This window comes from Penicillium longicatenatum (genome assembly GCF_028827895.1).
Source record: "Penicillium longicatenatum strain IBT 33135 chromosome Unknown contig_3_segment0_segment0, whole genome shotgun sequence".
NCBI lineage: Eukaryota > Fungi > Ascomycota > Eurotiomycetes > Eurotiales > Aspergillaceae > Penicillium > Penicillium longicatenatum.
Window position 1 is genome coordinate 1,261,636 of NW_026643121.1, and position 26,930 is coordinate 1,288,565.

Sequence of the window (26,930 nt, forward strand, 5' to 3'; positions counted from 1 at the left end):
ATTTACAATGATGATTGATATGTTCCTCATGAGAGTGACGCAGAGAGATGTTAATGATTCAAAAGTTTAGGGTCTATATTGCCATAGAGTTTTCATTAGGGATACTGCAATGCAGTAAACTCAATAGCCCTTCTAATTCAGTTTATGATTGTGTTACTCATCCTCATGGTCCCATCACTATCTGTACGCAAAGTTAGGCCCATGACGAGACCTCTACAAGGTCGGCCGGTAGCCAAGGATAGCCTCGAGGTTGTCAAATAAGCCTTCCGTGGGGATCCCGCCGTTGCAAACCAGGATATTGCAATCCGGGTTTGAGAGCAAATCATCAAGCAAGACCTCTGGGTTCAAATAATTCAATGGGTTGATATCAAGACTGAGCGGCGGCGACTCATAAGGGCCTGCATCCGGGACCTTGGGATCGGAAACGGCTCGCATAAGGATACGAAAGAAATCGTAATAAAGATTACCAGGTGTTGCACTCAGAAGCACTGACAAATTTGGTGCTGTATCACCAAACACACCAGTCCAAGTGACTGTCATATTCAAAGAGGGAATCATGAAATTGTTCTGCTGCAAAGCTCCCACCATGGCAAATAGATCATGTGGAGAACTCGCGATACTTGTCTGCTGGATTGTAGTAGCCACTGGAATATTTGCGCCAGTGCATGGTTTGCCACGATTATTCCAGAATAGGTATCCGTAGCAGGGGTTCCTTGACGAGGGAGTAGCCACAGCCTGGACCCATTCAAAAGGCACAACTTGTTGACCACCATACTGCCCCCCATTTTGCATCATAAGTCCTAGGCGTGCGAGAAACTTTGGCGCAATGAATAGCCAGGCGTAACCATAGGTATTTCCAGATCGGTCTCGTAGCCAGAAGTAAGACGATTTCTCGATACCCAATGGGCCAAACAGCCGTTCCTGGGCATAGTCCTGGAGATCACGGCCCAGAGCACTTTGGACAATGTAAGCCGCGGCATCCGCATCACGCTGTCCATACTCGAAATGCGTCCCTGGCGGATGAGTAATCTTCTGGGCTAAGAATTCTTGCATAACGCTAGGATCGGTTACTACGGTCGCAGCTTCAGCGATTATAGCCTCCTGAGTCCCGGATGTTTCGGTTAAAATGTCTCGGACAGTGATAGCTCGGTGGGCTTCATCGCCCCAGCCTGGTTCGTCGGGTAGGTAGTCACCAATGTGACGATCAATATCGAGCTTTCCATCTGCGATGGCCATGCCGGCAAGCATCCCGACCACGGATTTGGTGACTGACCAGACCTGAGCTGGTATCGAGTCTGTGATCGGATCTGCTGGTCCTCGACCCACTAGGCAATTATTGCGAAAGATTTGAACGGATGAGCGCCCGTGAAGGCTTGCATATGCCAATGCTTCGTCAACTTGTAGTGGTGTTAGGCCGACCTCTTCTGGAGCCGCAGTTTCGAAATTGCCATCGTTGGTGGTAGGGAGAGAGCAACTCTTTAATTCTGCTCCAAGTCCTAAACTCGCCAAAAGTATGATTGAAACCAATATTTTTTGGTACATTTCGGGAATGAAAGGTGCGAAGTGTCAGAAGACGGGATCCTGGCATGCGCTAGAAACTGAATGCACCAAAGGACTCAATTAAGGAAACGTCTGAGTCCTTAATGCAAGACATTGCCTTTATACATCTACTATCTTACCCCTCACTAATAATTCATTTTCATTAGTGAAGAACAACTAGGTTATTAACGAAGTCCGTGCATCTACCAACCGAGCAACTTTCCTCGAACGGGTTACATTACTGCCTATCAACCGGAAAGACGCCTAGGTCTCGGCAAATCCTCAAACAGACAGAGTGCTGATCGTCTACCTCGGTCCCTGTGTGCATATGTGCAGGTCGATTTATACACAAAATACTAATAGGTACGTCATTATTCGTTAGGAGAGAGAGTAGATAAAGACCTTGACAACATTGAGATTTGACCTCGCCAACTGGGCCGTTTACGGGCTCATACATAAACAATGGCATTGAGATCATTAGAAACATCCGCATGAATTCCAGTCTCAACCGCGCTGCTGTTACACAGACATTGTCTCGTTAACACGTGACTGCTAACGGGCCCATTATATGGAGAACTCCGGGGGAGATGCGGGGAATAATGCAGTCAACAGCCCTGTCAATTCCACGTCGACTGTCCAAGCGCCCCTTAAGGTTTCGCAGACCAATCTGAGGCCCTTGTATCAAACCATCAGAAAGCGCCATGACGGTCCGCCAACGAGACCCTCTGCTTTACCCAGGGGAAGTTCTCGAAACCGTAGCCGGATTCCCCACATTATATCATTACCAGGCGAGCCAAAAACAACACGATCATCACACAAAGCTCAACCCACTGGTGGTGTGCATACCCGGGTCTATGCATTTAAGCCGAATTTTCTACGGCGGACACAAAGGATCAAACCCAAGAGACTTTCTGGCATACCAGCTTAGCAAGCTCCATTTTGACGTGCTGTCACTCTCATATCCGCTCGAAACAGATCCGGAAATTATGCCGACCACCGGTGCAAACTTTCGAATTCAAGATTGGGGCCGTCAAGCAGCAGCAACAGTAAAGAAGATCATGGAAGAGAAGGATCTAACGACACGATCTATTATTTTGATCGCGTGGAGCATGGCCGGCCGAATGATAGTTCCGTTCAATGTCTCAGCTAAAGAACTGGGCTTGGATGTCCAGCAATTCATAAGTTTTGCCGCCACGCCTGGCATCTCAAGTATTCGGACACCGACGCCGGGTATGGCATGCAGCGAGGCAGGATACTTCTGCATCCCTGATCGACTGGATAATTTCTATCAACAAGTAAAAGTCATGGAGAAATTGAATGGTGGTCAAACGCCTATCCCCAAGGAAATCTTCTTACGTGAATATGTTGGTGGGACACCGATCAATTTGACAGGCGTGCGGTTGAAATACGATGGAAAGGGAGCTTTTATTCAAGATGAACTGACTCATGAAGAGGATACGAAGGTCTTTGATGTGGCCAATCTCCCTTTTATAACGGCTCTTTACCCGACGGACATCCTTGATGCTAGTCATGCGTTAACGGATCGGGCAAGCTGGGGCTTCTTGATGAGCTATCAACTGGAAGCCATGATTGGAAAACAGGGGCTACAGAAGGTCAAAGGAACAGCTAAGTGGCAGGAGTTGATTGATTTTGTTCATGCTGCTCCAGAGCGTCTCTGTTATCCGGCCCCGGGTAGTCATTTCTTCTTTGTTGGAGAGACGTCTGCTAGTGAGGTGGCAGCAAAGGTTGTCACGCTGATATCTGTTGCAAATGAATTCAAGAAGGAGCTGTCTCTGATTATATCGTAGACTTTCTGAATTGAAAAAGGATCTATCAATTGCAAGTTACACAGCTGGAAAATGTCGATCTGCTTGTCGATCAAGCCCTTGCGTAGATCGTCTAGAAACTATTGAATCTCTGTTGTCACACAGATCAATTTCCAGGAGTTTCAGGTTTACTTGATTTCAAGGGTCTGAAAATAGTATTATTGGGGCATTCCTAATCGTAAGATGAGGTAATCTCAAAATTGATCAATCTTTAGCTAGGCACTAGTTAGTTCTTCTGCAGATAAGATCAACCGATGACTCATTGGAGGAGTCAAGCTTACCTGTAAGCCCGTAGAATTGCTCAAGAATCTTAGCTACAATTGTCAAGTATTTTCCAAAAGCAAAAATGGTCTTCGTGAAGCCTTTCGTTCTGGATAACTGGGGTAATTACAATGCCGATTCGGAGGAGAGATGGATCATACGCTAACCTTGATCGCAATAGTTCGCCAGTTCAAAGTGAGCCTATATGTATGCGTTATCATATGCCTACGGATAGCTAATAGATGACTCAATAGCCTTTAGCCAGCGCATCTCTTCACGGTGTGTATGCTCTTAGCAACTTCCCGTAAATTTTTATGCCTAACAGCGAGGGGAGATTAGATACATGTGTGGATCCACTATCGTTGCAAGAACTCTCACAATTGCAAGCACCTAGCTCGTCGACTGGTCCCATCAATGCGTCTAATGCCTTGCTTTATGGTTCAGTGCTGGGAAGTCTCGGTCTTCGGGACAAAATCCTTTCGCTCTATGCCAGCGACGTGACTGATCCCGCCGAAGAATTATCTCTTACCGTTATGCAAGGTGCCATATCTGCCAACTTCTTGGTACTAGATACGCTTCTAGGTCCGGGCGACCATGTCATCTGCCAGTATCCTACATATCAACAACTATACGATGTACCCCGCCGAGCAGGTGCACAGGTAACGCTCTGGCGTACGTGTCAAGAGAAAAGATGGATTCCTGATACAACAGAACTCTCGTCGCTGGTCAAAGAGAACACGAGGATGATAATAATCAAGTAAATATTTATCCTCTCCTCTGCGGCTATTGCTAATGCCGTTAATTAGCAATCCCAACAACCCGACCGGTGCATCAATCCCATTCAGAGTCCTTGAGGAAATCGTCTCATTCGCCGAGAAGCGAGGTATAATAATCCTTAGTGATGAGGTTTTCCGTCCTCTCTTTCACCGTCCCACAGAGAGTCCCCCTTCAATCATCGCTTTCGCTGGTTGGTATAAGAACATTATCGCTACATCCAGCCTATCAAAGGCATACTCACTACCAGGTATTCGGGTTGGTTGGGTTATCTCTCCTAATGCGGATCTAGTGCACCAGGTCGTCATGGCCAGGGACTACACCACCATTTCCGTCTCGCAGATAGATCAAGACATCGCGACGTATGCACTCGATGCCCCGGTGCGAGAGAGAATCCTTCAGCGATCATTAGCAGCGTGTGAACGCAATCTCGCAACGCTAGGGAAATTTATCGCGTCGCATGCTGACCACTTGCGTTGGGTCAAGCCGAGTGGTGCGTCGGCGGCATTTGTGCAGGTGATAGATCCCGATATTGGTGCGCCGGTTAATGACAAGTCTTATTGTGAGGAGCTTGTCCGCAAAACTGGATTGTTGATTGTGCCTGGTGGTGAAACATTCGGTACAGAGGATGAAAAGGACTTTAAGGGGTACCTGAGGGTGGGATTTGTTTGTTCTCCTGAGAGGTTTGAGCAGGCGTTGGCGATTTGGGACGAGTATCTGAATTGGGATCAACATCTAGAATCCAATCGATAAATATGCACGGGTTTTCTGACGTGATCATTCTGTTATCTCTCCATAATTTGACTTTGCGCTTTTAAGTCCGTTCTCACACATTGTGCCTCGTGGATAGTTTGTGATTCGCTTGCAGGGGGGTGCTTAAGTGGGTTCTTCCCCGGCTTAACTGCTTCACTAAGACATTATACTTCGTAGGTACCGGGTAAGTACGGTACGCCAGGCTATTTCCCAGAATTGTAATACGCCCATATGAATGGAGTATGAGAAAAACAACTGGAACTAGGCGCTTGGCTTTATCGGTGGCTGAGTTGCGCCAGATAGATTAAAGCAGGATCTGCGATAGCATCAACATTGTACTCCATCGTATGTATTAATTAGATGAAGATATCCGGGCAGAAAACTCCCTTTTTTAAGGACGTGGTTTCAAGACAGACTACGTGGACTCCGTACGCAGCGTAGAAATAACCAAAGTTTAGGAGATTAGCGTGGCCATTGGTACGATTAGCTTTGGGGTGGATAAAGCCATGAGTGTCACAGCGATCACCACCGCAAATCTAAGCACCTGGGCAGCTTAGAAGCTAGTAGCGCCTGCGCTGGGGCCAAAAACTGGGGATGCGGCAGGCCTCCTGCAGTCAGCTTTCAAAGTGACCTCCACGGTCCACCCAGTCGGAACAGTTTTCGAGACATCGAGTCTTCGTGATTGCGTTGGAAGCCAGCGACCCACCACGCCATACGAGAGAATGACGTCGACCATTTTAGAGCGACCCTGTCCTACTCCGTACACCTCCCTCTCATTATATCCAAGTGTTGGTTTTGCCTCTGAAGGGACAGTGGTACAGGAAACAATGGATTGTGGCCCGCTTTTTACACAAACAAATACCGACCAGCTTGTTCCCCGTGGAGTGGCACATGGGATTTTGGGGGGAAGGAAGGGTGGGGAGGTCTGCGTTTCCTTCCCCCCCCCTCCAGGCATCAACATCAGCGGCAATAGGTTCCTCATGATCCACCGGGCTGAGAATCCCCCTCCTCCAGGTGCGAGTGAATCAAGTCGGTGGCCGTGTCCGGGCCAGCCGGGGCCAGGGCCTCTCTAAAGTGGATCGGGTCAGATACGTTGTACAGGGCTTCTACTCCCGCGGCCTATGAGAAACAGGATCGGTGGTATGGCTGGTGTTGGAGACGCGGAAGGACTCGGATCCCAAGTTCTGATTCACTGGTCCGAAAATCTGGATCTGCCATCAGACGCACCAACGGCGACGGTGCCAAAGCCAAGCATTGGGCCCCCAAAAGTCCTCCACCGACTCATCCAAAGGTACTTTTGTTTCTGCATCCCAGTACCATACCGTCACGTGATGATATCGCCACCCTGGACGAGCAAACAATGATTTGCCTGCTCCATATCAGATTTCGTCTCATAGCTCTGCTGTATACTCCGTATACGGAGTATGTATGTGCATACACTCATTGAACTCACCTGATCGTACTTGGGACCTGTCAAAAGTACATCCGAGACTATTAGATGCCGCCAAGAGAACCCTTGCCAGGTCATTCCCTCGGATCGACCGCATTCTTTGCCAGCGAGGCAGTGCTGAAATGTGGATTCGTGTACTCCGTACCACTTCCCCTAAAAAAAAAAGAAAAGGACAGACTGTCTGCAGATGAAGCTAGAGAAATTGTTGTAAAGAAATCTAGAGTTTTCTGGACTGAATTGGACGTCACAGTCACATAGAGTCATCATATCCTCCGTTGGACCATCTTTACCGTAATGAAATGACCCGCACAACTGACGACACTTCAAGCCCTTCTCGATTTTCAAGCAAGTGCAATTCATTAATGCGATTATTTTATTCTGATTCTGTTTGATTTTATCTTGTTGAAGATATTCGGTGGTCGTGGATTCGGTCCCTTCTTTTTTTCTTATTTTTTTCTCTTTTTCTTGTTCTTGTTCCCCAATCGATCGATCTTCGTTCCCACCATTCCCGAAACGCCCACACAGCGCCATTCCTATCCCTGTCGAGAACGGTAGCCTTGATCTCTTTTACACCTCCCCCCTCACCACCACCATCCCCTTTCCCTCTTAACCCCCAAGTTCCGTAGGGGTGAGAGAGAAGGATTCCGCTCTACCCCCCTCCGGTCATGCACAAGATCTCCAACTTTACGGGCCAGGCCCGTCATGGTTGGGAACGAATGACGCCAACCTTCGGGATCACTAGACCTCACACCGACATGGCCTTTCGCCGGCCGCATGGTGCTCCGCCGATGACTCCGCCGACTAGCATCGATCCGACTGTTAACCTGTCGTTTAATGTTCCCTTCTCCTCCACCTTGGCCGGCCCCGATGTCGAAGATGTGCTCCACGCCAGTCCCGCCGCCCTCCAACGCTGGACATTCCCAGAAGGCACACCCGAAGGTACTTCGGTGCATCAGCTACCTGTGCACACCAGCAATGTCGAAGGACTACGGAGATTATGTCGGCAGATCACGGAAACCAGCGGTGGTCGTATCGAAGCCACCGTCACATCGTCCGAACCCAAGGCCGTTCCGTCGCTACAAAGACGACCCAATGGCCTAGTGACCAATGTCTGTGTTACTGGTGATGGCGAAACCGCGCGCAAGATGCGAGCGAAGATTTTGAATGATACCCCGATCATGCTGGTATGTGGATGATTTTTCGATTTTTTTTTTCTCACTCGGCACCCTGGAAGCTCCGTCGAAAAGAAAAAATGGCATCCCTTGCTAATGGTTCTGTTTCCGACTAATCAGCGATGTGCAACTGTCGACATGGATATGCACTTGATTATGGACGGGTCAACCAAAGGAATTCGAGCCAGCGTGCTTGAACACATGGACACCTTGGCCGCCTACACCGGAACCGACATTTTCTTACTCACACCCAAGCTCCACGATGCGGACAGTGCGGTTGTTTCTTCTTATGGCTATGCGTCTGATAATGACTTGGACCAACGCTTCCGGGTCGCTATTTACGGTGACATGGAAAGCTCGGAGCATGCCAAGACACGAGTTCTGATCATGATCGATCAAATTGTGGGTTTTATCCGTGCGCGGCCTCTGATGATATCGGCTAACACACACATAGCTCAAACGCCATGTTGATGCCATCAAACTGGAGCTGACCATGCACACCTTGGTGTGTGGTCGCACTCGCAAGAACATCAAGCTAATTGAAGCTGCCACTGGTACCGCCATCTACTTTCCTCCCCCGTTCCCCCGAATCTTTGGATACACCCCTCCTGGTGCGAATCGTCGAAGCGAGGATGAAGTATACATCACGGGCGAGACGCCGGAACAGATTGCTCGGGCGAAGCAGAAGTTGCGGGAGTTAGTGATGGGTGTCAAAATATACGTCAAGGATGTCGTGGTCAACTCAAGCAAGATCGACAACATCCTGCTTGACCGATTGGACAAAGTTCGCAAGGTGATGGAGATGAATGGCTCTTATGTTCTTTTCCCGCAGCTGGGCAGTCAGCGCGGTCTTGTTCGAATCCAAGGCACCGAGGTCTTGCATGTCGAGCGGACCGTGCGGGAAATTATGGCTCTGGTACGATAATAATGTTGCATCTTACGTGACAGTAAACTAACCGTTTCCAGGCCGGCCAATTCTACAGTGCCTCGTGGTGGATCATCATGCCCGACCCTGCACAGGGTGGCATTCGGGCACCTTCGACAGCGGACGTTCGCTCAATGCTTTCGGATATCTGCACCAACTCGGAGGCAGAGGTCAGCTTCGATAACCTGACGTTCACCATCAATGGGTCCGACGATGCCGTCAAGGCCGCCATGACGGTCGTAAACCAGATTCCATTCGTCACCCGGAGCCAGTACCAGATGCGAGTAAAGATTGAATTGGCCAATGAGCACAAGGAGTTCGTCAGTGGCAAGAAGAACGGCAAGATCAACAAGATCATGGGCCAGAGTAAGTGGTCCCTCGGACTACCGGCAAAGACGAGAACTAATAAGTAAACAGGCAACGTGCAAATCATCTTCGACGGCTTCAACGAGTATAATTTCTATATCGACGTCTGTGGAAACCAATACGAGTCCACCAAAAACGGCCTCGATCTGGTCGAGCAGGAGATGCCTGCTTCCATCTCATTCCATGTGCCAGACCAGTACCACAAGCGCATTATTGGTATCGGTGGACAGCACATCCAGCGTATCATGAAGAAGTACTCCGTCTTCGTCAAGTTCTCCAATGCCATGGATCGCGGCGGAATGGGCAAGGAGGATGATGACATCAAGGTCGATAATGTGATCTGCCGAACTCCTGCCCGCAATGCCCAAAGCCTGGACCTCGTAAAGCAGGAGATCATGGATATGGTCGAAAAAGTTGATGCCGAGTATGTCTCTGAGAGAGTCGTCATCAACCGACTATACCACCGCGAGTTGTTGGCTCGGATGACGGAGATCGACGAACTGGAGAAGAAATGGAACTGCAAGATCGAGTTCCCTAGCACCGAGCTTGCCAGCGATGTCGTGAACATTTCCGGCCCTGAATACCAGGTCCCTCAGGCGGTCGATGCCCTACTGGGTATGGTGCCAGAAAGCCACGAGCTTCATTTCCAAAGCTCCGCCGAGCTGCGTGTGTACTTCAAGTCCCCTGATTTCCTCGCGGATGTTCGCACCAAGCTCAAAGAGCAATACGAGGTCGATATCAATATCGACACCAGTGCCGATCTTCAAGATCAGGAGGACGGGTCTTCTTCTCCCGATCCTGCCCCGGAAGATCTGGTTGTTCTTGGGTACACCAGAAACAACGCTGGTGGCCTCAAGGATGCCATCGACTTCCTGATCTCCTGCTGCGTTGCTCACGGTCTCGATGCCAACACCGTTAAGGGTGCGATCCCTCGCCCCAAGTCGGACTCGTTCGAGGAGTCCCTGCCCTTCTTCGACTCCAAATTGCTCCAGCACGCCCCGGCCCCGCTCGTAACCGACTCTCCCACACGGCCCAGCTTCGTGGATGAGGTCAGCGAGCGCGGATCGATCTTCGAGCGTCTCCGCAAACCCGGCAGCATTTCTTCCTTCTCCTCGTTCATCGGCCGCAAAAACCACTCCGGATCGCCGGCCTCGTTCTTCAAGCATGCGTCTAGCAATGCCTCCAAGGCATCGCTCGTCTCGATGGAATCCCGAGACAGCGGCTACCGCAACCCGTGGAACGACTCAGGCGTGAACCTCCCCGAGGACGACACACCCGTCCTGGGGAGCTCCCACAGCCACAAGAGCAGCAACAGCAACAACACCAACGGCTGGCCTGCACGCTTTGACACGAAGTTTCCTTTCGGTACGGCGCCTGGAGACATGACCCCCAAGCATGATCCGCGCGCCTCTTTTGACAGTGGTCGCCCTAGCACTTCGAATTCTACTTCTGGATACCCGGCCCCCATTGGGCCACCGCGTTAAACCCAAAATATCCATTTACAGCAGTATACCCTCTTGGTTGTGATTGATTTGTTTTTTTTATTCCCAGCGTGTTGTTTTTTTTCGGGTCTATGTGTCTTGTTTCTTTTATTTGGTCTCTGATTTATTGATTGATACCACGGAACGCAAGCAACGAAGGCGTCAGAAAAGAAAATGAGATATCCAAGATCTGTGCGCGAGATAGAGCGGGGACATTCTCCCTGCCCATTCTTTTTGATTTTTTTTTGTTGCAATTTGTTGAGCGGGTCTGGGTGGGATACCTTCATCGCCTGGACTCGTTTCTTTTCATGCCTGGTTTTGGTTGATGCTTTCTATTCTGTTGATGTTTTACCTTTTTGATATCCCCATCAATAAGATTTGACCTAGACGATTTCAGATAAGTATACGAAGTTTTGAAAATTAACATTGATGTGGCACCCAGTACATAGGGGCATGTTGTAGGGTAATCACCATTCGGAGTGCTCATGTGGATCTATGATGTTACTATCAATCCTGGAAGACCGTCCTCTTACGCCGGGGTCCAAATCCTACACTGTGTTGGAATCAGTTCAACCCAATTTGTAGCTCGAAATAACTATCAAGCTCTCCTACGAGCTCTGTCCAAAGTGACACGCTAGCTATATGGACTTTTGGGGGAAGACAGTCGGTGAAACATGACGATCTCGCTGACGTAGCATGAACGTGGGGTAACCCCCTCTCATACTTCGCCAATGCTACTTCGACTACATATTATACCTGAACAGTGAACACTCAATTCAGCTCTTCAAACAACCCATAGCAAACGCCAAATCAAATAATTAAAATCAAAATGGAGTCCTACCCACGCCCAGACTTCCACCGCAACCCCACCTGGGAAACTCTAGATGGACCCTGGTCCATCCTCTTCGACGACAAAGATGAAGGCCTCTCGGCCCAATGGCAAAAAGCAACCCTCCCAACAGAAACACCAACCCAGAAGAAACGTCCAATAACAGTCCCCTACGCGTTCCAAACCCCAGCATCAGGCATAAACATCCACGAAGTCCACGAAGTACTGTGGTACGAGCGACTCATAACCGATATACGAACAGAGTCCGAGAAAACTAAGAACAACAGACTCCTTGTTCGCTTCGGTGCTGTCGATTACGAATGTACCATCTGGGTCGATGGGAATTATGTAGGGTCCCATCGAGGCGGACACGTCCCCTTTGACGTGGATGTAACAGATGCGTTCACGGCGGCATCTACGGAGGCAAGACTTACATTACGTATCCGTGACTCCGCAACAGATCTAGCCCAGCCACGCGGAAAACAATTCTGGGGCCCTGTTCCTGAGAGTATCTTTTATACGCCTACTAGTGGGATCTGGCTTTCTGTTTGGATGGAGAGTGTGCCGAAGATGAGGCTGTGTGATGGGAGTGGAGGGACGGTGCTACGATCCGACGATATCGATGCTGGACGGATTCGAGCTCATGTGTCTATTGCGGGACGATCGTCGGCTAAAGAGCAGGGAAGACCGAGTGTCGAGATTGAGGTTTCGATTGCCGGTATGGCCGTTAGTACGACTCGAGCGGATGTCCATGCCAACCGGGATTGGGCCGAATTGGAGGCTAGCGTGAGTGTTTCCGAGAAGGATATTTCCGCGCTGAAAAAACGAAAGGAGTTGGAGCATATCAATGTCGAGGGGGCCTGGCATGATGGCGTTGCGCTCTGGGCACCCGAGCATCCAATTCTATATGATCTAGCCATCCGGCTCTACGATTCCTCAGGTGCCCTTGTCGATGAGGTTCAAACCACGACTGGTATGCGCAGTTTATCCTGGACAACCGGTGACGGAACTTTCCGATTGAACGGTCGTCCATACTTCCAGATGCTCTTCCTTGATCAAGGATACTGGCCCGAAACAGGACTTACGCCACCGTCATCCGAGGCTCTGCGGACGGATATCGAGATGGCCAAGGCACTCGGCTTTAATGGGTGCCGGAAGCATCAAAAAGTCGAGGATGCGAGATTCCAGTACTGGGCTGATCGGCTCGGTTGGCTTGTCTGGGGTGAAATGGCGAATGCATATGAGTTCGGACCTGATTACGTTGAGCGGATGGATGCTGAATGGGCAGCGGCCGTGAGAAGGGATATCAATCATCCTTGTATTGTGACATGGACACCTGTGAACGAGAGTTGGGCGTATACGGATTTGAAGGGGAGCATTGAGCAGAGGAATCATTTGCGGTCACTTTACTATTTGACCAAGTATGTTCAGACACCGAGCCTAACCAAAACCCTTGCTACATGAGATGAAACTAATGTGAATTGAAGATCCATCGACCCAAGCAGACCTATAAACGACAACTGCGGCTGGGAACACGTCCTGACAGATCTAACAACCTACCACGACTACGCCGACTCAACCGAACTAACATCCACATGCTCAAAGATGGAAGGTGGAATCCTGGCACCAAAAGGTGGACATGACATGTTCACGAAGCCCATTTACTCAGGTTTCTCAGGACACACTTTACTCGATCCCGGCGCGCAACACAAAGCAGGTGCACCGGTGATCTGCACCGAGTTCGGAGGCGTGAACATCGCGCCAGCCAAAGATGGACAGAAAGGAGAGCGGGATTGGGGGTACACGACTGCGGCTAATGTGGAGGATTTCTTGATCAGATATGAGAAGTTGGTAATGGGGGTTGTTAAGGGTGGACATTCTTGCGGCTTGGTTTATACGCAATTGTGAGTGTGACTTGGATCAAAGTGGATTATGGATGTGGTGCTGATGGTTTACAGGTGTGATATTGAGCAAGAGGTTAATGGTCTTTATTCCTATGACCGGAAGGAAAAGGTACCCGTTGCGCGGGTCAAGACTATTATGGATGCTGCGAAGGATTATTACTATGATCATGTTGGCGTGCAGACACATGGAGCTAAGGGGTGGAAAAAGCTTCTTGAGCAAGGAAGACACGTTCTTCATCGATAGGTGCACAGCATATATAAAAATTACAAAGATGGATGCGACTGGAGATTATAGGATGGCAAATTCCATAGTTTTCATTAAGCAGGCTCGCTTCGCCTGTCATATCAATTCGCTGAATGCTGTTTCTTGAGAATGTGAAATAAGGGATCATCTCATCCCATAACGCCAGATATGCCGAGAAGATTTAGACGATAAGACAAGTGCGCTGAATAGATGCTTATTACAAAAATTAAAAGATGTGCGCAGAAGAGGCGGGTACAAATCACATGTTGGCGAGTTCGTGGTCAATCTGCTGATCCAAGAATACGCGCTTCTCGCCTGAGAGCGTGGTTTGTAGGCGTTGTTCAACGAGAACGCGGACTAGGAAATGTTAGTTATTTGCAGCTCGCAATTTGGATAGAGTTTGAGCTTACCCTGCTTCTTGGTGACCGTGTCGAGATCCACCTCCGCGAGACATCCCCGGATAGCTTCAGTGATGGAGGCCTCATCGGGTCCAGTACCGCTGCTACGGAAATCGAAGGCAGTGCTGGCTGGGCGTGGGGGGTATTGGCCCATGGGGCTGCGTGACCGCGCCAGGTTATCACTGCTCTGCATAAAGGCAACACTGTGCCGACTGGCATTGGCTTGGTTTTCTTGGTAGGCACTAAGGTTGCCAATGGACATATGACGGGACGCAGCGGCGGGATGACCGCCCAGTTGGGGGTAATCGGTGTAGCGGGAGAAATTAGACATGTGCGAGTTCCGGTTGCCAGGCACGTTGCCACCGACATATGGAGCCGGCGACTGAGGTGGCATGTACGGACCAGTGTTGCGACCATGACCCGGGAAACCAGTGAGAATTGTGGAGGCAGGCTTGACGGATGAGTACTGCGAGTGCATCTCATCCATCTCCATGTCATCTACATATTGACCAGTAGCATAGACCTTCTCCGAGCCAAGCTCTGCACGTCGACCAGGGAGGTTGTTGGCCAATGCATAGTCATCCCAACGTTGCAGGGGAATGCTACGAGGGTCGAATGCTTCATCCTCCACGGCGATGACACGATTGTCGCCCTTCTCACCAATGACCACACGGGTGCTACCCCATGTGAAATCATCCTGTTTCCAGAATGAGTAGAGAGGCAGCACGAAACTGAAGATCGGGAATGCGAGAAGATAGATGATCATCCATCCGATGTGTTGCCATTGGCGTTTGACGATAAAGATGATGGCTTGAAGGCCGTAAATACCAGCCAACATGATAATCGAGATCAACGGGAATGGACCATTGCCACTGGCGACGAGATAGACCAGGTACACGAGGTAGACGCATGTTGCAGGAAGAATGATTGTTCCCAGCAGATCCACCAGGACGACGAAACGCATACTAAAACAGCAGAAGCCACAGAGATCCTCGAGGGCAGCAAGTTCCACCAGGTTGTGGATGGTGGAATTGATCCAACGACGTCTTTGTGAGACAAGAACACCCCAAGTCTCCGGGGCAGCTGTACTTGCGTACGCACCGGGAAGGAACTTGTAACTCATTGTTGGGAAGTGTTTGGTCATGATAGTTGTCAGGAAACGATCCTCGCCCAGTGATAACAGGTTCTTCTTGTGGAGTGTATCAATATCGATGTCAGCATACTCTTTGATCACTTTGTCGGATATAATCAGAGGGCGACCCTTGTCTGCGGTACGAAGTCGATACATAGTGAAACTATATGGCGGTTAATTAGATCCTTGGAATATGGTGAACAGGACTTACCATCCGGGAAGACAAGTCACACTGCCAAACAACGATTCGAATGACTTGGACAAATGATGCGAGATGTAGTATTCGTAGACTTGAATCATCGTCCACCAACTTCGCTCCTCATTTTGCAAGCTAGTTTCACCACAGATACCAGCAATCTTAGCATCTGATGCGCAAGCGGCCACCAAGCGATTCAATGAATCTTCTTTGACACTGGTATCGGCGTCGACCATAAAGCAATACTCATATAGTTCGGGATCCACACCGATGATATTATTGATCTGGTGAAAGATTTCCAGTTCCATGGGAGACATCGGAGCGCGATGATGCACGCGGTTCAAGAAGTGCATCAAGAGGACCTGTGAATCTCGTTTTCCTCGGTTACCAGGCTTGGTCTTCGTCTGCTCAGACTCCTTGCCAACCTTAACCACCACAATGTAGGGAACAACATTGCCTTCGAACTCGTACAGACCAGAATAGACCTTGGCATAATTCAACTGGTCGCTGCCTTGCCCGACGGATCTGAACGGCAGGGCAGGGGGATCTAGTTTCGGGTCCACGCCAAGAATATCCAGAACAATTTTGGGCGTCGGTCGGTCGTTTCCGCCACCAACAATCATACCATCACAGATCACGAAGATGAGCTTTCTTTTGTTGTCATACTGCAAGGCCGTCAAGGAATCCAGTCCCTTTCGCAAAGAGTCCTCCCCTTCGGTGTAGGCGGGTACCAAGCAAATGACAAACTTATCTTGAGGTGCCGGTCGTCGCTTGGAACCCAGCTGCAGAGCAGCTAAGAATTTCACGAGGACCACGGCACAGATGAGAACGGTGAAAGAAAGAAGAATCCAGTTGTTCACAGTACACCGAGCACTTTCTCGGAAGTCGACCTTGCCCTGGTAGAAGACATAGTCGAGGCACCTCGTAGCTTCCTGCCACTCTTTGCTAGTCCCCCATTTGTCTGTCACATCGGTTCCAGCATTATTTTTGACCAGTGTGGTAAGGGCATCTGGCAAAAATTCATAATCGGTGTTGGACGAATACAAATCGACGGTGTAGAAGTAATTCGTCAAATCATAAACCTTTTGATTTACAATTACCCAATATCGTGAATAGTCGTTGGCTTGCTTCTCTATGGTCGACTTAGTCCAGACAAGCTCACCCTTGTAATATTCGGCGATCTTTGGCAAAAAGACGTCCTCATACCAGGTGATCTTGTGTAGTTTGGTCGTGTTTGATGGATAGTTGGTAGGACCACAATCGTGGTCGGCATCCGTGTATAAAAGCGCGGTTGTATCGTTGTTCTGTAGCGCAAGTGACGTATCGGTCACGAAGGGATTGCAGAATTGGGTGAGCGGCGGAGGGAAATAAGCATCCAAATTCAAGCCCGCGAAAACCTTCATATTCGTCGAGGTCGTCTCAGTGCCATCGTCGCTATGCTGCTTACGCCAGAACTTGCTGATATCGTAGACTCGACCATGGATGCTAACAAAGAAATTGTCATCTCCGGTATGCCAGCTGACTTCTTTGTTATTCCACACCTTGTCCTTGTTAGGGCAAAGAAGATCACCAAACGCAATAATGTAGAAGCAGACAATGCCGTTGAAAAGTAGAATGAGGAAGACTAGGACGACTTTTTCTCTCCATGCCATCCGAACGTCTGGGCGCCTCATGCGACCAATATATCGGAGAACGAAGGAGGGAATCCAGAAAGTCATTGCCCATACAAATCCTGCCCAGAGCCGACGGCTAAACGGAATCTTCTTTTTCTCGATGTGCTTGGGATCTCCAAATTCAGCATCAAGATCACCGATGTAACGACCATAGTCATCATAGTACGCAACATCTCCCTTGTTATCGTCGCCCTTGTGACCGAGACCATAGTCACCGCCACCACCACCATAGGTTGGGGCAATAGACTTGGCGCCTCCCATGACACTTGGGGGAACCATAGCAGACTGGTTCAAGATATAATCATGCTGGCCTCCAAGGAGGTTAGACGATTCCCCGACAGGGTTTCCATCGGGAGTAAGGCCTGGTTCATATAACGCAGCGCCATATCCGAAGGGGTTCATAGGGCTCTCGTCTGGCTTAAGATCGAGCATGGTTTCAGCTTCGCGCCATGCCCCTTCTCGCATCCAAATGCGTTGATGTCCCACAACCGCTTCACCGTTGCTCCACCCTCTCTCGAGAATCCAATTTTCAACGCCGTCCTGGCCTTCGGCACATCCAAGTCGGGCATATCGATTGACGAACTCTTCAACATCGAAATCCGCGGTGAAATCCAGCTGCTTTAGGCGACGATTTGCCCATTCAGGAAGTCGCCAATCACGTAGCTGTCGAGACACTGTACCGGCTGACCAGGCAGGGTTTGAGCCATTCAGCTGCTCGGGGAGATCATCGGTGGGATGAATGGAGAGATGATACCAAACACGGCTGCTCAAAAGAGTCGTTGCAAGGTCGAAGCGGCCCCGTTTACCCAAGGAAATGCCTTCACCATCGACCGGGAAGAGCAATTTTCGCAGGAAAGAATCTGCCTCCGACTCCACTCCTACTTTCTCCAGGACACCCTGTCGTCTGTCAAGGTCATGCTCACGTTCACGCGCAGATGTTCCTGCGATACCAAGATCTGCCTCCACTTGTGACACAGCTGAGTGCATTTCGGTCATGACAGATTGGCCGGTAGGTGGGATGGTAATGCCATCGTCTTTCATTTCAGCATTAATACCCAGGTCATCGTCAAAAACACCTCTCATACTGATCGCTTTTCCGAGAGCTGGGCGTGGAACATCGATTACAGTCAGGCTGACAGTGTCTTCGTTAGCCAGCTGGGCGGCGCTGGGACCACCGGCACTAGAGTCATTCTCTAGGATGTTCTCGATATCGACTGAGATGGCGTCGTTTGCTTTCGCAATGATCCAGTCCACGAGGGCTTCGTAGATGCCCGCGATTAGGATCTCACGTTCGTCGGTGGAGCATTTGTGCAAAAGAACCTCAGGGTCAATCCCCAGCAGGCCACCCACTTCTTCGCAGGTTTCTTCCAGGTCTTCTTGATCCACCATGAGCCCTGCAGCATTTCCGAGTTTCAGTAAACCCGCAAGAACAGAAAGCAGATGTCTCTGAGTGGCACCCTTGATACCAATGGCCTTCAAATTGGCTCGAAGATCCTCTGCCGCTGCTGTGTCATCCGCGGTGGGTAGATATGATGGAGGTGTGTAGGTTCCGGATCGATTCAGCAGAGCATACGATGCAGGCTCTTTTAGGTCCAGGAACTCCCGTTCAGCAGGAGTAGACGCGGAAGTCAGAAGATAGTAAAATACGTCAAATGCACGGTAGCCCGCCTCTGCCGGTATTTCCAGAAGACCCTTGTTCACATTGATACCGGATGTTGACAGAGCCAGAGATAGCCCGACCACTGTGCCTCCGAGGGTCAATGTGTAGGATACTGAGAGTGCTGAATGCAGTGAATACGATGGGTTGAATGAGGTTGCTGCCGCAAGGAAGGGTCGTAAGGCGGCCAACGCTGTATACCCAACTTCCGGGGTAGAAAGCGGCAGCGCTGTCAGGAAAGGTTCTAGCAATGAAGGTGTAGATTGGTGGAGAGAGCTATTGCCAATTAGCTATTAGATTACGGGAGACCATCTGGGCACAGTCACTTACCAAAGAAGGATACATCCATCTTCAGCTCGTCTCCGGGCATGTTCCCAAGCTCGAATAGCCAAATCCCGGTCAATCGTCGCACCACTACGACCATCAGGTAAGATAGTTGCGGCTGTCAGCCAAGTGTTGACAACTAAGCTAGTGCTCGCATCTAGCTGATATGGCTGACCGGCGGTATAGAACGAGTGAAGAGCATTGAGTAATGTGGTGGTTGAGACTTGTGAAGCATGTTGAGAAACTGGCCGAGGCCCAGCCGAGAACCCGGCGGACTGGGTAGAGAAGACGGAGTAGCGGTTCGACATGGCGAACGCTGGATCAGTGTCCCAGGTTGATAGCGGATTGAGAATCTCAGAACGGCATCAGGTGTATATCAGGAGCTGTAGTGGGAGAATTCGCGTGTTCTGAAGCAGAATGGTGGGTACACAGATTAAGTTGTCACGTCAACAAAAATGGGAGCTTCTGGGTGTATACTCCGGAAGTATGAGCGAGTGACTGGAGATAGGGACTCCTAGGGGAACGGTAGAGGTTGAGATTATAGGTGGAGAGGAGGTCAAGGAAACAACAGAAAAAGTGAAGTCAGCAAAGCAAAGGAAAAAAGACCAACGATAAGAAAAGTGCTGGGCGTGGGGAGAAGGTATTGTGTACGGAGTAGATACAGGTCAAAGTTACCACTAGGGTGGCCCGGTTACGGGTTTACAGATGTTGATAATACCGCCGATCCCGAGCTAGATCGTCCCGGAGCTTAGAAGCTTTTAGTGAGGGGGCGATGCAGGTGAAAGGACTGGATATCACATATGGGCTTTATTAATTTTTTCTCAGGGGCGTCATGTTGAACTGAAGGTCTAACATTTCATGGAATGTCAATTTCCCCAGAAGAAATCCATTTCTCAATACGCCCAACCGTGTAGGAAATAGGGGAACACAAACAATCTGAATGTGTCAGGTGGCCGGGGCTGTTACCCCCAACCAATCAGGATTGACGTTACATGTGCAGTGTAGCCGAGCATGTCTTGCCTCCACAGCCTCTAGAGCGCGGAACCGTCCCATTACCAAACAGGCACAAATACCTCCCGGCTATATTTGGGATGTCTCACAAAGGGGAACTTGCCACCCTGGGATTCCATTGATACGCTGACCGTTCCGCCACGAACCCCCCTAGTTTCACTTAGTCCACTCATAATCCTCGGATTTGTTCCAAGTGGAGGTTTTTGCACCAGTGCGGATTTGTTTTTGCGATCGCTCTCATTTTTGTCTTGGAGTATTTTTTAAATATAGACAGATACATGAGATTTGCAATTTTTGACGGGAGTAAGGAGGTGTAGCATAGAAAATTAAAATCAGAGTTCGGGGTCCCTGAGAAATCCCTGAAATCCCTGAAAAGACCCTGCACCACAAGCAAATGATCAATCAGGAGATCCGTGGTGTGGACCAGACCCTGGGGTTATGTAATATCGGGTGGGCCCGATTATTTACTTGCTACTGTACTAGAAACTTCACTAGAACTAGACCCAAAATCTATTTATTTCTCTCAGGCAACCCAGCCCATAGTCATAGAGAATTACATTACGGAGTAATTTTCGATATATCGCTCTAGCCCCTACTGTAATAGGTAAAATGTAATCAATCTCTTCATGAAATGTAACAGATTTTGATGTTGGACGGTATTGTCTCACTCTCGTGGAGAGAAAAAGTGGACTGTACCCGATCACATAGCTCTATTCTTAGTGCGTTACCGGTAACAATACATACACAACTCCCCAGATAACTCTTACTCTTATCTGTTTGAAATCGTTCCCTGCTTTTTTTCTTGTGTTTACGGCGTTTTCACTGTTCTGCATCCCCCAGGTGTCCAAGACACCACTTGTTTCCCCCAAAATTCTAATGTGTACCACCTTCACTCGCTAGGGGTCTATTCATTCCTCCCGGCATTCCTCACTCCACGTTCATTCCGAGACGTGTCGAAGCCATTCAAGCTGGATCTCCGGGTCCCTGATTGATCGGACATACACTCGTTTTTTCTCGGCCATCTGTGAGGCATCGTGATACCTCAAGATGGCGGGCAACTTGAGCAGCGCCCCGGCGCACGCCCAATCCTCTCTTCCCTCGCTCCCCGCACATCTCCAGTCCGATACCCATCTGACAGCCCACCTGGCCAGTCGGTATGTAACTCTCGGAGGTTGAATACCACAACTACTAATTTTCCGACTAGATTCCATGTTGGTTTACCGACCGCCCACCTCTCCTCCCAGGCATTGATCGCTCTCAACACATACACCTCCGCTACCAAAGGTCCCGATGGCGCGAAGGAAGGAAGCGCAGCAGGGGAAGCTGAGGACTTGGCCCGTCGGGCCTTCACTCGCTTGGGGGCCCGCGGAGAGAACCAGGCAGTGGTATTCTTGTAAGCGGTTCCTCATGCAAACCTTCTTCCAATGATTCAAACTAATGCATGAATTAGAGGCGAGAGCGGCTCAGGAAAAACGACGCTTCGCTCGCACCTGCTATCATCGTTTCTGTCATTTTCGTCAACTCCACTCTCCTCCAAACTCTCTTATGCAGCCTTTGTTTTTGACACATTAACAACGACCAAATCTGTGACGACGCCCACAGCTTCCAAGGCTGGCCTCTTCCTCGAATTGCAGTACGATGGCTCATCTTCGGTCAATCCGACCTTGATTGGTGGTAAGATCATCGACTACCGATTAGAGCGGAGCCGGATCTCCTCTGTGCCCACAGGTGAACGCAGTTTCCATGCACTCTACTACCTTCTAGCTGGTACCAGCGCCGCTGAGAAGTCCCATTTGGGATTCGACAATCCCATCCACATCAACACTGGGGCAGGCGCAGTGAGCCATAAACGATGGCGGTATCTGGGCCATCCAACGCAGCTGAAAGTTGGTGTCAATGACACTGAGGGCTTCCAGCATTTCAAAACTGCATTGCGTAAACTCGAGTTCTCCCGTGGTGAGATAGCCGAAATTTGCCAGATTCTGGCTAGTATTCTCCACATTGGACAGCTAGATTTTATTTCCGGTCAATCAACTACAACCTATGCCGAAGAGAGCGGTGGCTACTCCCATGAAGGTGGTGAAACGGTGACTGTGGTCAAGAATAAGGATGTCCTTGCCAATGTGGCAGCATTCCTGGGTCTCAGTGTTGAAGCGTTGGAGAACAGTCTGGGTTACAAGACCAAGACTATCCATCGTGAGCGTGTGACGGTCATGCTGGATCCCAAGGGTGCCCGGCAGAACGCTGATGCCCTTGCTCGCACCATCTACTCGCTCTTGGTCACATACGTTATTGAAACCGTGAACCAAAAGATTTGTGCTGCTGAGGACAGCGTAGCCAACACCATTTCGATCGTTGATTTCCCCGGCTTTGCTCAGTCTCCAGCAAGCGGCTCCACCTTGGATCAACTTCTCAGCAATGCGGCGACCGAGTCTCTGTACAATTACTGTCTGCAGTCTTTCTTTGACCGAAAGGCCGATGTTCTGGACCGCGAAGAGATCTCAGTCGCTGCCACAAGTTACTTTGACAACACTGATACCGTGCGCGGGCTTTTGAAGCATGGTAATGGATTGCTGAGTATTCTAGATGATCAGACCCGTCGCGGCCGATCGGATGGCCAATTCCTTGAAAGCGTTCGCAGGCGATTCGAGAACAAGAACCCAGCAATTTCCGTGAGCGATTCCACCACAGCTGGCTACATGTCACAAGCCCGGAGTGCATTTACAGTCAAGCATTTCGCTGGTGAGGTGGACTACTCGACCGTCGGCCTGATCGAGGAGAACGGCGAAGTGATTTCGGGAGACCTGATGAATCTTATGCAGTCAACTCGGAGTGACTTTGTTCGCGAGCTATTTGGGCAAGAAGCGTTGCAGACTGTCTCCCACCCCCGGGAGAGGACAACCATTATGCAAGCTCAAGTCTCCTCGAAGCCCCTCCGGATGCCTAGTATGGCCAGGCGCAAGATCAACCAGCAGGCACGTCTTGCAGCTTCCGATAATGTTTTTGGTGCCGACAATGAAGAGGTCGGGGATAACGATAGCCAAGAAACGAGTTCTAAGCGCGGAGCGGCCAGCCGAAAGGGCAATTCAACTCAAGGAGCGGCTGGCCAGTTCCTGTCAGGGCTGGAGATTATTAACAAGAGTTTGAGTTCACCGAACTTGAACCCCTACTTTGTGATCTGCCTCAAGCCTAACGATCGCCGCATTGCGAATCAATTCGACAGCAAATGCGTGAGGATGCAAGTTCAAACCTTTGGCATCGCAGAGATCAGCCAACGCTTGAGAAATTCCGACTTCAGCGTTTTTCTTCCATTTGCTGAATTCTTGGGATTGGCCGAAATTGGCAATGTTGTTGTCGGGAGCGACAAAGAAAAGTCGGAAGTTGTGTTGGACGAACGTCGATGGCCTGGCAACGAAGCTCGCGTAGGTAGCACTGGTGTCTTCTTGAGCGAGCGATGCTGGGCAGACCTTGCCAAGGTCGGGGAACGTGTTGTTCCTTCGCATAACTTTGCAGGCGCCGATTCAGGTGAAGGCGCATTCAATACTGCCGGGGGCAATCCAGACTCCAAGGTCCGTCTCCTCAATCCAAATGATCAGTCTCCTGGTGCCTTCATCTACGGAGACGAAGCGAAGCAAGGCTACTTTGGAAGTCGTGAATTGGATGGTCGTTCCGACGCTGGAGGTTCCGCTTTCAACTCTGGCGACATGTTCCGAAACCTGGAAACCCGAGAGCAAATGTTGCAGAAGGGTAACGAGAAGACTATGGAGGAGATAGACGACGTCCCTGTGTCAGGCTCTCGCAAACGCTGGATGTTCCTGGTCTACATGCTCACCTTCTTCATCCCCGACTTTGTCATCAGGTTGGTGGGTCGTATGAAGCGGAAAGAAGTGCGTACGGCTTGGCGTGAAAAACTGGCGATCAATATGATCATTTGGTTCGCATGCGGTTGTGCTGTCTTCATGATTGTTGGTTTCCCTGGACTTGTTTGTCCTACGCAACACGTCTACTCAAAGGGTGAACTCTCATCCCATAATGGTAAAAAGGGTGCAAGCTCCTTTATTGCCATCTCCGGTGTTGTATTCGGTCTTGGCGAGTTCATGCCTTCGCATTATCCCAGCATTGTTCCGCAAAAGTCTCTCAAGGCTTATGCCGGCACTGACGCAAGTGATCTTTTCCCCATTCAGGTGTCGGCCTTGTGTCAGGGTGTGGACGGTAGTGTGCACCCTAGTGTGCCATTGGACTATCGATCAAACCTGAACACCAGTTCTAGCTCCACATCCACGGCTACTGGCACTGATGTTAACTCCAAGTATCACGACTTCCGATACTGGGTCACTGGTGACTACCGTCCGGATTGGTATTACGAGCAGATGGTCATGATGAGAGCAAGCTACAAGAAAGGCTATGTGGGCTACACTGCCAGCTATATTAAGGATCTCGCGGACAATGACGACAAGCAGATTGTGAGCATCGATGGCAAGATTTACGATATGACCTACTACATGGCAGGTCCTCGAATTCCTCGCTTCCCCAAGGGCAAGAACGAATCCACCAGTGATATCAATACCGACTTCATGAGTCCTTTAATCACTAGTCTTATTCAGGAGAAATCGGGTTCGGATGTTTCGAAATACTGGCATGATCTTCCTTTCACCACTGAAATGCGGAACCGGATGCAATTGTGCATGGACAACTTGTTCTTTGTCGGGCATCTCGATACTCGAAACTCGCCGAAGTGTCAATTTGCGCGTTATTTCATTCTGGCCATCTCAATTCTGATTTGTTCGGTCATTGTCTTCAAGTTCCTTGCTGCCTTGCAGTTTGGAAAGAAGAATCTGCCCGAGAACTTGGATAAATTCATCATTTGTCAAGTGCCGGCGTACACCGAAGACGAGGATTCACTTCGTCGTGCTATCGATTCCATGGCCCGTATGCGGTACGATGACAAACGTAAACTGCTGCTTGTCATCTGTGACGGCATGATTATCGGTCAAGGCAACGACAGGCCTACTCCTCGAATTGTTTTGGATATCTTGGGTGTCCCGGAAACCCTGGATCCAGAGCCTCTCAGCTTTGAGAGTCTGGGTGAGGGTATGAGACAGCACAATATGGGTAAGGTTTATTCTGGCCTCTATGAAGTCCAGGGCCATATTGTTCCTTTCCTGGTTGTCGTCAAGGTTGGCAAACCCTCCGAAGTTTCTCGCCCCGGTAACCGCGGTAAGCGTGATTCCCAGATGGTGCTCATGCGATTCCTGAACCGGGTTCACTACAACCTACCCATGTCTCCCATGGAGCTCGAGATGCATCACCAGATCCGGAACATCATTGGAGTCAATCCAACGTTCTACGAGTTTATCCTGCAAGTCGACGCTGATACGGTCGTGGCACCTGATGCTGGTACCCGCTTTGTTTCATCTTTCTTATCTGATACTCGCCTCATCGGTGTTTGTGGAGAGACTTCCCTGTCCAATGCCAAAACGTCCATGATTACCATGATTCAGGTTTATGAGTACTATATTTCCCATAACCTGACCAAGGCATTCGAAAGTCTGTTCGGGTCAGTGACTTGTTTGCCCGGTTGTTTTACCATGTACCGCGTTCGCTCATCAGAGACTGGCAAACCATTGTTCGTCAGCAAGGAAGTAGTGGAGGCTTACTCGGAGATTCGTGTCGACACCCTCCACATGAAGAACCTGCTTCACCTAGGTGAGGATCGATACCTGACCACGTTGCTTTTGAAACATCACCCGAAGTTCAAAACGAAGTACATCTTCCGTGCCCATGCTTGGACTGTGGCTCCGGAGAGCTTTGCTGTCTTCTTGTCTCAGCGTCGCCGATGGATCAACTCGACTGTCCACAACCTGATTGAGCTGATTCCATTGCAACAGCTTTGTGGTTTCTGCTGTTTCAGTATGCGATTCATTGTCTTTGTTGATCTCCTGAGTACCATTATCCAACCCGTCACCGTCGCCTACATCGTGTATCTGATTGTCTGGATGGTCACGGACACATCAGTGATCCCATGGACATCGTTTGTTCTCCTGGGTGTCATCTATGGTCTACAAGCTTTCATTTTCATCATCCGACGTAAATGGGAGATGATCGGATGGATGTTAATCTACATGCTCGCCATCCCCGTCTTCACCCTTGCTCTGCCCCTGTACTCATTCTGGAACATGGATGACTTCAGTTGGGGTAACACACGTGTCATCACAGGAGAGAAGGGCAACAAGCTTATCGTCTCCGACGAAGGCAAATTCGATCCCGATTCTATCCCCAAGAAACGGTGGGAAGATTACCAAGTCGAATTGTGGGAGGCGCAGACCTCACGCGACGACCACTCCGAAATCTCGGGTATCTCTTACGGCACAAGGGCCCACGCCTTCCCGGCCCCTCATTCCGAATATGGCTTCCCTGGTTCTCGTCCTGCTTCCCAGCTAGATCTGCCGCTGCTTAATTCGGGCTCGCGTCTTTCCGTCGCGCCTTCTGAGATGCTCAGCCGTCATCTGGACTCGGACATTAGTATGGAGGATATGAGCCACCTGCCTAGTGATGATGCCCTCTTGACTGAGATCCGGGAGATTCTGCGCACAGCCGACCTGATGAGCGTCACAAAGAAGAGCATCAAGCAGGAGCTTGAACGACGATTTGGTGTCAACCTGGACCTCAAACGGCCGTACATCAACTCTGGTACGTTATTATCTTCCTCTATGTTTCCAAATCATCCACTAACGTGATTCTCTAGCTACCGAAGCCGTTCTTTCAGGTCTTCTATAAACGGCCAATCTCAGCCTCCGGTCTCGGTCCAGTTTATTCGAACATGTGTTAGTAAAGACTTTTACTTGGACGTGTCCAAGGTTATCTAAGCTTTTCTTTGCGATTCCTTTCTCTTTCTTTTTCGAGCGACATATTTGCATGGATGAGAGCTTTTCGAGCGAGCACATTGTTTTTTCTATTTCTCAACATTGTCTTTGAATATCTTGGTCTGCGGTTCATAAAATAGTCATATCTTCGG

At 49.7% G+C, this 26,930-nt stretch overlaps 7 protein-coding genes across 7 annotated transcripts; 5 read left to right on the plus strand and 2 right to left on the minus strand.

Annotated features, from left to right (window-relative positions):
• Positions 1 to 213: 213 nt before the first annotated feature.
• On the minus strand, positions 214 to 1,542 carry N7484_005821 (serine hydrolase domain-containing protein; the record flags this gene model as incomplete). The annotated part of the gene is made up of 1 exon (XM_057116240.1): positions 214 to 1,542. The coding sequence occupies one exon, from the start codon at positions 1,540 to 1,542 to the stop codon at positions 214 to 216; it is 1,329 nt and encodes a 442-aa protein (XP_056972123.1).
• A 698-nt stretch (positions 1,543 to 2,240) lies between these two features.
• N7484_005822 (thioesterase domain protein) lies at positions 2,241 to 3,347 on the plus strand (the record flags this gene model as incomplete). The annotated part of the gene is made up of 1 exon (XM_057116241.1): positions 2,241 to 3,347. One exon carries the CDS (start codon positions 2,241 to 2,243, stop codon positions 3,345 to 3,347), a length of 1,107 nt encoding a protein of 368 aa, XP_056972124.1.
• Positions 3,348 to 3,711: 364 nt separating this feature from the next.
• Positions 3,712 to 5,153, plus strand: N7484_005823 (aspartate aminotransferase; the record flags this gene model as incomplete). The annotated part of the gene is made up of 5 exons (XM_057116242.1): positions 3,712 to 3,748; positions 3,808 to 3,821; positions 3,881 to 3,909; positions 3,952 to 4,383; positions 4,433 to 5,153. 5 exons carry the CDS (start codon positions 3,712 to 3,714, stop codon positions 5,151 to 5,153), a joined length of 1,233 nt encoding a protein of 410 aa, XP_056972125.1.
• A 2,115-nt stretch (positions 5,154 to 7,268) lies between these two features.
• N7484_005824 (KH domain protein) lies at positions 7,269 to 10,550 on the plus strand (the record flags this gene model as incomplete). Its single annotated transcript, XM_057116243.1, has 5 exons — positions 7,269 to 7,787; positions 7,896 to 8,177; positions 8,230 to 8,691; positions 8,742 to 9,066; positions 9,118 to 10,550. The coding sequence occupies 5 exons, from the start codon at positions 7,269 to 7,271 to the stop codon at positions 10,548 to 10,550; spliced, it is 3,021 nt and encodes a 1,006-aa protein (XP_056972126.1).
• An 826-nt stretch (positions 10,551 to 11,376) lies between these two features.
• On the plus strand, positions 11,377 to 13,524 carry N7484_005825 (glycoside hydrolase family 2 protein; the record flags this gene model as incomplete). Its single annotated transcript, XM_057116244.1, has 3 exons — positions 11,377 to 12,797; positions 12,864 to 13,280; positions 13,335 to 13,524. 3 exons carry the CDS (start codon positions 11,377 to 11,379, stop codon positions 13,522 to 13,524), a joined length of 2,028 nt encoding a protein of 675 aa, XP_056972127.1.
• Positions 13,525 to 13,783: 259 nt separating this feature from the next.
• csmB (putative chitin synthase) lies at positions 13,784 to 19,212 on the minus strand (the record flags this gene model as incomplete). Its single annotated transcript, XM_057116245.1, has 4 exons — positions 13,784 to 13,881; positions 13,935 to 15,217; positions 15,266 to 18,856; positions 18,911 to 19,212. 4 exons carry the CDS (start codon positions 19,210 to 19,212, stop codon positions 13,784 to 13,786), a joined length of 5,274 nt encoding a protein of 1,757 aa, XP_056972128.1.
• Positions 19,213 to 20,962: 1,750 nt separating this feature from the next.
• Positions 20,963 to 26,692, plus strand: chsE (chitin synthase class Va; the record flags this gene model as incomplete). The annotated part of the gene is made up of 4 exons (XM_057116246.1): positions 20,963 to 21,069; positions 21,120 to 21,308; positions 21,366 to 26,605; positions 26,661 to 26,692. The coding sequence occupies 4 exons, from the start codon at positions 20,963 to 20,965 to the stop codon at positions 26,690 to 26,692; spliced, it is 5,568 nt and encodes a 1,855-aa protein (XP_056972129.1).
• Between the last annotated feature and the right edge of the window lie 238 nt (positions 26,693 to 26,930).